Source organism: Oryza glaberrima, chromosome 6, assembly GCF_000147395.1.
Source record: "Oryza glaberrima chromosome 6, OglaRS2, whole genome shotgun sequence".
Taxonomy (NCBI): Eukaryota; Viridiplantae; Streptophyta; class Magnoliopsida; order Poales; family Poaceae; genus Oryza; species Oryza glaberrima.
The window spans coordinates 4,682,992-4,693,704 of NC_068331.1; the positions used below are offsets into that span (position 1 = coordinate 4,682,992).

Genomic DNA, 10,713 nt, shown 5'->3' on the forward strand with positions numbered 1-10,713 from the left:
AAGAAAATTATTCAGGGTTGCCAAACAGGGCCTGAGTGTGAAGTTTATATCTTCTTGATGTCTCCCAATCCTAGACCAAGATTTTGGGAATATGATGAAACTTTGTCTAAAGAGTAATAAGTAGTATCTTCAGTTTCATCTACTACAGCAGTAGAAAAGATGCAACCACATGGTTTGCAAGACTCTGTACTGAGCCAAGATCTGCATTTAATATCAGAAATTTCATACTGAAAACTCAAGGAACCCAACATTTTGGTCGCACTGGGCCTACTATCACAACTCTTAAGGAAATTCTGAAAAGAACAAGGTAACAAAAATGTTGGGTTCATCCATGGCTTTGAACCAACCTTTTTTAACAGTAGGGCACTAGGGAGTGGTCATTCAACATGACAGATTGAGGAAGCGCGGCAATAAAACATTGCATTGAATTCTGAACGATAAACACCAGGAACCGGGCGTTTATTTGAGGCAAGCACTGCCCAAAATCTCGCAAAAGTACTGAAACCTTAGACATAGTACACATCCATGGCAAACATGGATGCCAAATGACAACTACAGAAAATTATCAAATTCGAATGCAGCTGATGGCTTCTCCTGCTGAAGATGCATATTTTCCCCTCCATTACTTGGATGTGCTCTCTCCATCGACAGCCAATGGGACGGCGCTGGCCTGGATTCAACAAAGAAATGTAGCAACAGAAAATTCAGAGATATGCTCAGTGCAATAATACTGAAATTAACAAGCTGTTGAACAGCGAGAGTAACTTACCAGGCTGCGGTATTTCAGAGCATAGAACATCTCAATGTAACGGCGAGTCTCGCGCCTCTCAAGGTTGCTTACGTACTTCCAGAATCCGTATACACCAGTCAAGGTCATCAGCCTCTCAGAGTACAGCTTCCAGGTGTACCTGACAAGTCCAAATTTGTAGGATCAATATAGATTGGACACATGATTCCTACAGTTATATGTCAATCGTAAAAAAAAATGTTATATATTTGCAGATCATGAAATACATACTTCTCGTAAATCCTCTGCAGACCTCCCTGTGAAATATTGTCCCAGTAGGTTGAATCCTGCTTGCACTTCTCAAAGAAGTTGACCAAGATATCAGCAGCCTTGTCACTGTGGTAAGGATCAATGTGCAGACCAGACACCCCATCAACAATAATCTCAGCAGGGCCACCATGGCATGTTGCGATTGTTGGCAAACCACATGTCATGGCCTCGATGACAGTCAGACCAAACGCTTCATAGAATGCAGGCTAAAAAACAATTTTAAAAGCAGTTTTAGTCTCAAGCACAAGGCTGTTCTTTACAAATAGTAGAAATCATTTGCTACTGGAAGCTCAGAATAGAAATATAGCAGTAGAATATGACAGCGTATGTATATACCTGGACAAAGACTCCCTTGGTGTCACAAATGTATCGGTACAACTCCCCGTTACGAACACGGTTCATCTGAGCTGAGATCCAGCGGATATGCCCCTTCAACTTATACTGGTCAATGAGACTGTACATCTTCTTGAACTCAGCCTGCTCCTCCCTGTCCTTGGACTGATTGCCGTGGTCACCACAAACAATCACAAGGTTTGCCAAATCCCTGAGATGTGCATTCTTACCATACATCTCAACCAGACCTGTCATGTTCTTCACTCGGTCAAGACGAGCCATGGAGAAGATGATTGGCTTGTTCTTGTCCTTCAATACAAACCTGCAGAACATTAAACAAACATTTTATACACAAAAAAGAACAGCGTGTATTCAAGTTTAGATGCCAAACTCCACAGCTAGAAAGTAAACAATTGTTCAAGGGGAAAAAACAAGCATTGAAGTCACTATTGTAAACTAGCTGAGTCAGACACAATAATTATTATTGTGGTCTACTAAGGAGTGAGAAAATTAAGAATTGCAGTTCAAATCTACAAAGTTCTAGTGCATGGCACTTAGTAGACTGAAGAGCCAAAGCTAGACCAAACACACAATCAGTGTTTAATTATTTGTTACATGGTAGGTGAATAACAGGGACGGAACCAGCAGTTCAGTACTCACTTGTGTTCATCGTTCTCGACTTCACTGTAGAGAAGCTCCTCAATTTCAGGGTGGAAGGCAGTGAGCCTCTTGTCAGCCTCGGTGTACGGGAAGTAGACACTCATGTCAGCTCCAGGAGAGACAATGTTGAACTTGGGATCAAAAACATCTATGCCATGCACAACCCGGTAAAGCCCAGGAAGGGTGAATGCAATGTGTGATTCATACTGCCCCACAGTGTCCTTGCTGAAGAAACAGAGGAAACAAACATCAGATACCCGTTTAGGTGTTGGCACAACGCAGCAATATTCTACTGCTCTTTAGAAAATTTTACCTTCCAGCAATTTCTTGGAATGTACTGGTGATGATGAAATCAGTGTGATTCATGGCGATAAGATCAGCAGTGAATTGGCATGAGAAGTGGTACTGGCTGTCAAACTTGTCCAAGTATATGTCTGAGTTGGGGTATTTGGTTTTCTCCAAGGCATGAGCAATGGTACACTGTATCCATGTAGAAGAGAAATCATAAGTAATTGACTTAATGAAAGAAATATTTAAAGGAGTGGTTTACAACCAAACATACCTGGGTAACTCCTAATTTGTGAGCCAGCAGAGTGGCGACAAGGTTTCCATCACTGTAATTGCCAATGATGAGATCAGGTTTGGCTTGCATTTCCCTCATAATTTCGTTTGCAACATCCTGCAACCAAAAAAAAAAAAGATGAGCTCTCAGAATTCATGGTTTGTGCTCAGCTCTGAAGGACGTTGTCAGATAAACCATTTACCTCAGTGTATGTTTCCAGGAATGGCCAGACATCAAAACGGGAGATCCACTTGCGGAGGATACCATTCTCACTCCTGAATGGAACACGAAGAATGTCAGTGTGCTCAGTTCCAATAACCTTCTCCACACGCTGGCCGCATGTAGTACCAACAGCATCAGGCAACAGCCTGGTTACCTGCATCAAGTAAAATCATGTCCGCACGTTACTCTACAATTCGCACTGAGAAGTGTTTAAAACTTGAAACATTCAAGACCAACATCTTGAACATACAATGAGGATCTTAGGTGTGATATCAAGGCCTTGCTGCTTGATCCTCAAAAGCATCTCATTCTCCAAAGCGCGGACTTGGTCCAAAATGTACACAACCTGCAAACAACAGAATAACAGGTCAAAACTAGAAATATTTGAAGTACTGTATATAAGGGGAAAATTTGTTAAAAAGCTCTACCTGACCACCAGTATCAGGGTATCCCAACACATTGGATTGGGCAAAGTATCCATGCGGAGACAGGATAACAACATTGAACATCATTGGAATAGTTCCAAGGAACTTCTCCAAGTTGGCCGGATCAGGGGCCTCAAGAAGGTCAAGAAGCAAGTGGATGGTGTCAAGCACACGCTTTGCGCAGTCACCCCAACCCTTCTCCAAACCGAGCTCTTGGAACCTGTATTCAAATCATGAATCACATTATAAGGAATTATTCCATTTGCAGTAGTATAACATGGGCTATATGATAAGGAGAAATAATAAAGTAATCACCTGTGGTTGAACTCCGAGTAGGGCGTGTCTTGAGGAATGCCCATCAGATATTCTTCTGCCTTTCTAAGGGATGATTGGAGCCCACGAAGGCTCTGAATTCTGTCATTCAGCATCATTGTCTGTAATAGAAAATTCGGATCCCGTCATTTGGTGGAACTTACAGAGAATGTCAAGTGGGTTTCTAAAGGACTAACATTTAAAGCAATTCACACAAGAAAAAACATCTAGTATAAAAGCATTTGGTATGTTCCACAAATTGGAAGCTTACCGTGCCCTTGTGGTTATGGGCTTTCAGGAAGTTCAGCAAGGGGTAGAGGCTCTCCTTGTCCTGGAACAACTTGGACGACAGGTGACGGTTAAGGAACTGCACCCCATTTCCGATGGACTTGGACATGGACGGGCGCGGGAAGGAGGCATTGAAGGGCTCAAAATCAAGCTCAAGAACAAAGTTGCTGTTGGTGCTGTTTAAGAAAAACAGAAGTAAAATTCAGTCACTGTTATTTTGCTTCAGTTATAATCTGCAAATCGTCGTTCTGGTACTTACTGTCCATCAACAAGCTGTTCCTTGAATGCCAAGTACTCAGAAACACTCAGCTCTTCCACTGCCAACTCACTTACATTCACCCGAATGTAGTCCCAGACACCAGGCCTTGGCCTGATGGCCAGTGCAACCCAGGGCGGCAGCACAATGGCTTCCTACATACAGTCAAGGAAGTAAGTTAGAAAGACTGGTATTTGACTTTGAGTTGACTATCATAACCATCCTGGCTCATTGCCAAATTTACCTGAGCAGCCCGGAGAATGTCTTCAAAGGGAGCATATTTCTCTTTGTCAGCTTCGATCAAGGCATCGAACTCCGCAAGCAGCTGGTGACGCTGGAGCATTCCCTTTCCCTGGTTAACATACCTGCATAGAGTGATATTTAAGAAATAGAACCAATGCTTAGATCTCACATCCTTTCTGCGGCTGAACTATGTTAATGGCACTACCACATAAACCTGATTTTTACTTCTTATTTTTAAGACCACATGATCTGTACTTAATCTAGCTATGAACAAACAATATTTCAACATCATCTAAGATTCATGACTCAAGACAAAAATGTTAGAGCTCATCACAGATTATTATAGATACCATCATTAAAACTAAAGAGATGCATAACCTTGTCAGCTAAGAATTTGTAACATACTAACATGTTATCGTTTCACATCTGGGTTGACTAAGAACTAACCAACTGTATGGATAAAATCATTGAAAACTCAAAACAATTTGTAGTAGCAGGTTCCAAGAAGACACAAGATATTATATTGAGATCTTCACCTAGAGAAGAGTGCAATCAACTCATTGGGATGAGACGAGAAGGTGGCACCGAGGCGTTCGCGGAGACTGTGGAGGCGAGCTAGCTTGGCAGCCATGACTCAATTTCAGGAACTGCAAAGAAAGGTTACACTTAGCAACACGTACCAAAACCACTCACTTGCACAAGAATAATTAGTCAACAGCCATCACTAAGCATTGCAAGACTATCTCTGAACAGGAAAGCCATGCTAAATCAACACTAATAACATCACACAAAAGCATTGGAAGATCAAAACATAACTAAAAACAGCTGTTTCATCTACACAACTGAAAGCATCTATGGTTTACGAAGCAGAGTGCGAGTACTGATTCAAAATAAATCAACCTGAACCAATACACTCTGACAATGTTTTCAAAGGGATAAAAGAACCAGCTTTATCAAATGGATTTGTTGGGTTTTAGTATTAGCACCAGTTAGATCCTAATTCCTAAATCCGATAGGACAGAGCGAAAGATCCCTGGAGATATGAAGATTTGGCTACAGATTAAGCAGAGCCAACATGAAGTTCCGGATATTATGAATCCGCAAGCGGGGAGATCAAAGAGAAGAATACGGAAGGTCGCGACTCCATGAAAGAATCCAACCAAAAACCCAAAGATTTTTCTCAGTTCAAAAAAAAAAAAACCCTTCATTTTTGGTTCGCCATCCACCGACAGGCACCAAGACATTCCTCAGGAAGCAAAAAAGATTAAGCAGAACGAGTGATAAGCAAGACACAGTATCAACGGACTACGAGTCGAGAAAATCACTGAGGCGCGATTCTTACTGCACCAAGTAAAAAAAAATTTGGGGGCAAAAAGAACTCTGCAATGGGGCGGAGCAACGTGGCAGCAAAACTAAAGGTCGAGGATTTGAGGTTTTTTGCCGGTTTTCCTCGAAACCCCGAATCCGCTCATAGTAAACCCACTAAACTGCAGCAGAAACCCCCCTCTTGGTTCAGATTTACCGAAAGCAGTAAACCCAAGAACATGTCAGCAAAAACTCCTGCAAGATTCAGCTGACGACCCACCAAAGAATCGCAAGAAATGGGCGAGCCAAGACCACGATCAAGAGGCTGCAAGCGCCGCTGAATCAGCTCAAAAACCCAAGCAAAAAATCACACAGCCAAGATCAATCAGCCTATGGGTAAAAGGGAACAGTTTGGCAATGGAAGCAACATACCCAATGGTGGTCAGAGACGAGCAAACGAATGGAGGGTTTCTCCGAGATCCAGAAGGACCAATAAATAGTTGCAAAACCCCAGTGCTCTGAATTCTGATAGGTGGTAGAATAGTACAGATATTGGTTTAGTGGTAGGGCCTTTCAGCTGACATGATGAAACAGCAATGGATAACCCCAAATTATTGCTCCCCCCAAATTCCCCATTTTTTTAATCTTAACATATGTTTTTTTAATCTGATGGTGTCACTAATCATGTCACTAGCACAGGCGAGTACTTTCTCCGTCCAAAAAAACAGAATCTACTCTCTCCATCTCATAATATAACAACCTAGATCGAACGAGACATTTCATAAGGTGATGAATTTAGACAAATATATATCCAAATTCATTATACTATGAAATATCTCATCATATCTTAGATTATTATATTATGTGATGGAAGGAGCAGCAAGCATAACAAATCTGAACAAATATATATTCAAAATTGTAGTGGGTTGGTTTTTTACTAAACGAAGGGAGTATCCTATTAGCATATGCCGGCACCACTGTCAGCTTTGGAGAAAAAAAGCTTCAATCTTTTTCTCTGTAGAATAATAGACTGCAGGTGGTAGACTTCTACAAATAAACAGAAGAAAAAAGGACTGGTTGGGGATGAAAAGAAAGCAAGAGAGAAATAAAGCAGATGCTTTTCTTGTTCTGCCTCTGCAAAATCTCACGGTTTGATTTGGTGGATTTCAGGATCTGGTGATTTGATTACCAGACCGACCATCAGATCAGGCGCAATGAAATTGTTTCCAAGAAAAACAGCAAGAAAATTTCTACCCTTTACAACTATTGACACTGACTAGTGGGGCCCACAGACAAAATGACGACTCATCCCTCCTAATAACCTTCCAGAAGCTTGACCTCTGAAACATAGGTCTTTCAGAAAAGCAGAAAGATCATGGGCAGAATTGCAGAAAACCATGGGGAAACACCAAGGTGGTGCTAGTAACATCTACCATCAAATTGGTAATTCTTTTATGCTCTTTTGAACAACACAGTAATCTCTAACATCCAATTGGCAATTCTTTTATGCTCTTTTGAACATATTAATCACTAACATGGCATTACAGCGCAGAGTGGAATACAGTCAGCATCAGAGAGAGGACAAGCAGAAACAAGAAATCATGCAAATATGCTTTCAGTGAAAGAAAGCATCTGTTGCTTCTTTGCAAATGCACCAAATTACCACCTAATTAGCCGTGTCAGGACAGTGATTTGTTAACAGCATTTTTTTTTTTTGCATCGGGCATTCCGAGCGTTCCAAACAAGAACAAACCGGCCTAAGAAGGTGCAGCAGTTGGCAACACTCATTTTTTGGTAAAAAAGAAAAAGATGGAGAAAAAGAAACGTTCTTGTCACACGAGATTGCAATGCTTTGCTCTTACGCTAAGAGTGCTTTTTATTAAGATTAAAAGTCTGTTGATATTCTTGCCCTCTTTATCTCAATGATAAGATTCTCGCCAAAAAAAATTTCCCCGAATTGCGCCCAGAATCACCATAAATTATCCCACCTAACTGGAGTTTCTTGAACCATGGCCACTATTCATATATTCAGAAAGCAAACTTTATCATAGCCAAGAATTTTTCATCAAAGAAACCACTAACAAAATGCCACGTCTAAACTAAACCAAACAGCATCTGCAAACTCTAATCAGCATTGCACATTTGCACTGAAAATGAAGGAGAGCAAATAGGCCAAGAAATTACCTCTTCAAGAACACCAAGAAACAGAACGAACGAAAAACACGGCGGTGAACGGAATTCAGACCCGACGATGGAGATGCAGGGAAGGCCAGAAGAGCATTTTATAGTGAAAAAAATCTTCTGTTTTGCCTGCGAAAACAAGTCACGAAAGGTCCTGGATTTTCTTCAATCCTGTGGGCTTGACCCACGGAAAAAGAAAAGAAAGTTTAGAAAAAGGTTCAGTTTTTCAGATGGTAACCAGTCTGTTCCAAATCCAGCTCTCAAATCAGCAGGAAAATTTGGGGGATTTCTGGTTTTGTGCATGCAGATCACGTTCTGATCGCCTCTCTTCTCTGCAGTTGCACGATCGTGCTAGCTGCCTTGTGTGTTTTTTTCTGTAACCAAAGAGAATTTTTCTGGTAGATTATTTATTCAGGGGGAAAGAAAAGAAGGTGATCGTTTCCTTTATAGCTGTCATTGTTTTTGCTAAGTGAGATGCTAATCGTGTAAAGTTTGTTTTTGTACACTGGCTACAGTGGCGTATTCAGAATTGCTATGGGTGGTCCAACTTTTTTTTAAATACCGTAAATATGACAAGACAATATACAGTAGAAGTATAAATTTGATCAAACACGTATCCTGATATATTACTAAGAGAGGGTTTTTTTCTCTCTTTCCAAAAAACTTTTTTTTCCTTTTCTTTTTTGTATTCATTGGCCTTGTGCTGGATTTTTTTTTTCTTTTGTCCTGGATTTTACGCCAATTGCTGGCTACAGAAACAGGGGCTGAGAATGAGGATGACTGCTTGGTTTAGGTTGGTGAAAACGTTTGGTTTTTGTCCCTTCTAAAAAAACGTTTGGATTTTTACAAGAGAATAATTTTCAGCGCAATTCCGTGGTTCAAAGGTCAAAACTGATGATATCGACATGTACAGAAGTTCATGGTTCCTAATACAGAAGAATTACACAAGAAGAAGATGATGATGATCACTGAGTACTTATATCAAGCAACAGAAGGTTATCTAAAATAAATCCCGCAACAGCATATGTCATCTTGAATATCTCCAAAGGAAGATATTGCAGGTGTTTCTGAAGAAATTTTCAGATAATGGAAGATGGAGAATCTTTCTGAAGAAAAGAAATCAATCAATTTTTCCGTTGACGTAATTAGGCGCATTTCTACTACCATCAAAATATTTCCAGAAGAACAAATTCTCAGGTCCCAATCTAGAGATAGAAATATAAATCAACAAAAGTCTTCCTTTCAGATTCAACGCTAAAATCCAATCACATTCCATCGATCAAATTATCAAATACAGAAGCAAAATGAAAATTTGCTTCCCCTGACATTTTGCTTCCCTAACTCTGTCTCGTACACATAGTGAGTAGTATTTTTTGTTTCAGATCATACCCGGTAATTAGCATGATTATTTCGATTGAATTCTGCCCAGTTGTTAATTTACTGAATCCATGGATTTTAAAATTTTAGGTAACAGATCCTCTTGCAAAAACAGGAAATTGACAATTCCATATGAGTTGTGTTGATGCAATTTAAATTTCAGAGTTATATAAAGGGATCAAGCGAATCTTATGGTTATATAAAGAATCGTGTGAAATTTCAGAGGGACAGAGGACACATAGTGAGTAGTATTTTTTTATTTCAGATCATACCCGGTAATTAGCATGATCATTTCGATTGAATTCTGCGCAATTGTTAATTTACTGAAACCATGGATTTTAAAATTTTAGGTAACAGATCCTCTTGCAAAAACATGGAATTGACAATTCCATTTGAGTTGTGTTGATGCAATTTAAATTTCAGAGGTATATAAAGGGATCAAGCGAATCTTATGGTTATAGAAAGAATCGTGTGAAATTTCAGAGGGACATAGGAAATTTTCTCAATAAATCCAGATACAAATTAAATTCGAAAAAAAATAAATTCGGATACAAGTAGAACATGAAGTTTGGAGCCGTATTTTTCAATAGTGGCGACTGGTACGTCGCTGGAGTTTATAGACTGAAAGAATTCAACGCAAAGGGTATATCTAGAAACGGTGTACTTTGCTAGGAATTGACTATACTGATAATACGTGGCAATGAATCAAACACAACGGTCAACGGCGATGAAGTCGTGGTTGCTTTCGTGTTTGCATCTCCTGTAACTTGTCTCAAAGATCTGTGGCTCACATGTCCATAGGTTATCAGAAATCCAAGTTATTCTGGACCCCTTTTTTCCATATATATTTGTATGTCTCTTATGTGTTCTCGAAAAAGTGTCTTGCTTTCAATAACACCAGCTACTTAAACAAGCAAAACATCATAAAAAGAATTGAATTTTTGGATGCATATGTCTGAAAATTTTGCATGCAAAGAAATGCTACTGGTCATAATATAAGCTTAATATCACTCTCAGAGACAAGTGAATGCAATCTTTTCCACTTTTACCTTTGTTTATCCCTCCTTTTCTCTGTACGATATGGCCCTTGCGCCATTTCAGATCAAGGGGGCAAAAAATGGCCCAAGTACCGAAAGTTTGCCACTGGCTAGGGTGTTGTTAGGTCGTGAGCAATGATGTGATGTCATCGTCAAAAAGAAAATATCATGTACTCTCTTTATTTTTATTATAAGGCATGTTTTTATTACATTAGAATAAAGTTGTGACTAACAATTATGTTACTAATACCCCCCTTCATTTTTTAATAGATAACGCCGTTAACTTTCCGACACACATTTAATCATTCGTTTTATTCACAAATTTTGTGCAAATGCATAAGATATACATCATGCTTAAAATATTTTTAGTGATAAAACAACTTATAACAAAATAAATTATAATTATGTAAATTTTGAATAAGACGAATTATCAAAAGCGTGTTAAAAAGTTAACG

At 39.6% G+C, this 10,713-nt stretch overlaps 1 protein-coding gene across 1 annotated transcript; it reads right to left on the reverse strand.

Moving 5' to 3' along the window:
- Positions 1-440: 440 nt before the first annotated feature.
- LOC127775904 (sucrose synthase 2) lies at positions 441-6,236 on the reverse strand. Its single transcript, XM_052302216.1, has 16 exons — positions 6,096-6,236; positions 4,895-5,005; positions 4,360-4,480; positions 4,119-4,270; positions 3,843-4,035; positions 3,575-3,693; positions 3,263-3,479; positions 3,085-3,180; positions 2,815-2,988; positions 2,613-2,729; positions 2,364-2,530; positions 2,051-2,275; positions 1,394-1,712; positions 1,019-1,263; positions 770-908; positions 441-670 (listed from the first exon to the last, which is right to left on the reverse strand). The coding sequence occupies exons 2-16, from the start codon at positions 4,987-4,989 to the stop codon at positions 623-625; spliced, it is 2,427 nt and encodes an 808-aa protein (XP_052158176.1). The 5' UTR covers positions 4,990-5,005; positions 6,096-6,236; the 3' UTR covers positions 441-622.
- Between the last annotated feature and the right edge of the window lie 4,477 nt (positions 6,237-10,713).

Bases quoted from the DNA above. Each gene is read 5' to 3' on its own strand.
- LOC127775904 (XM_052302216.1), bottom strand. From the start codon at position 4,989: ATGGCTGCCAAGCTAGCTCGCCTCCACAGTCTCCGCGAACGCCTCGGT. The intron at 4,481-4,894 runs GTGAAGATCTCA...CACTCTATGCAG, and splicing joins TTGATTGCACTCTTCTCTAG to GTATGTTAACCAGGGAAAGG. The intron at 4,036-4,118 runs GTAAGTACCAGA...TTTCTTAAACAG, and splicing joins GAACAGCTTGTTGATGGACA to CACCAACAGCAACTTTGTTC.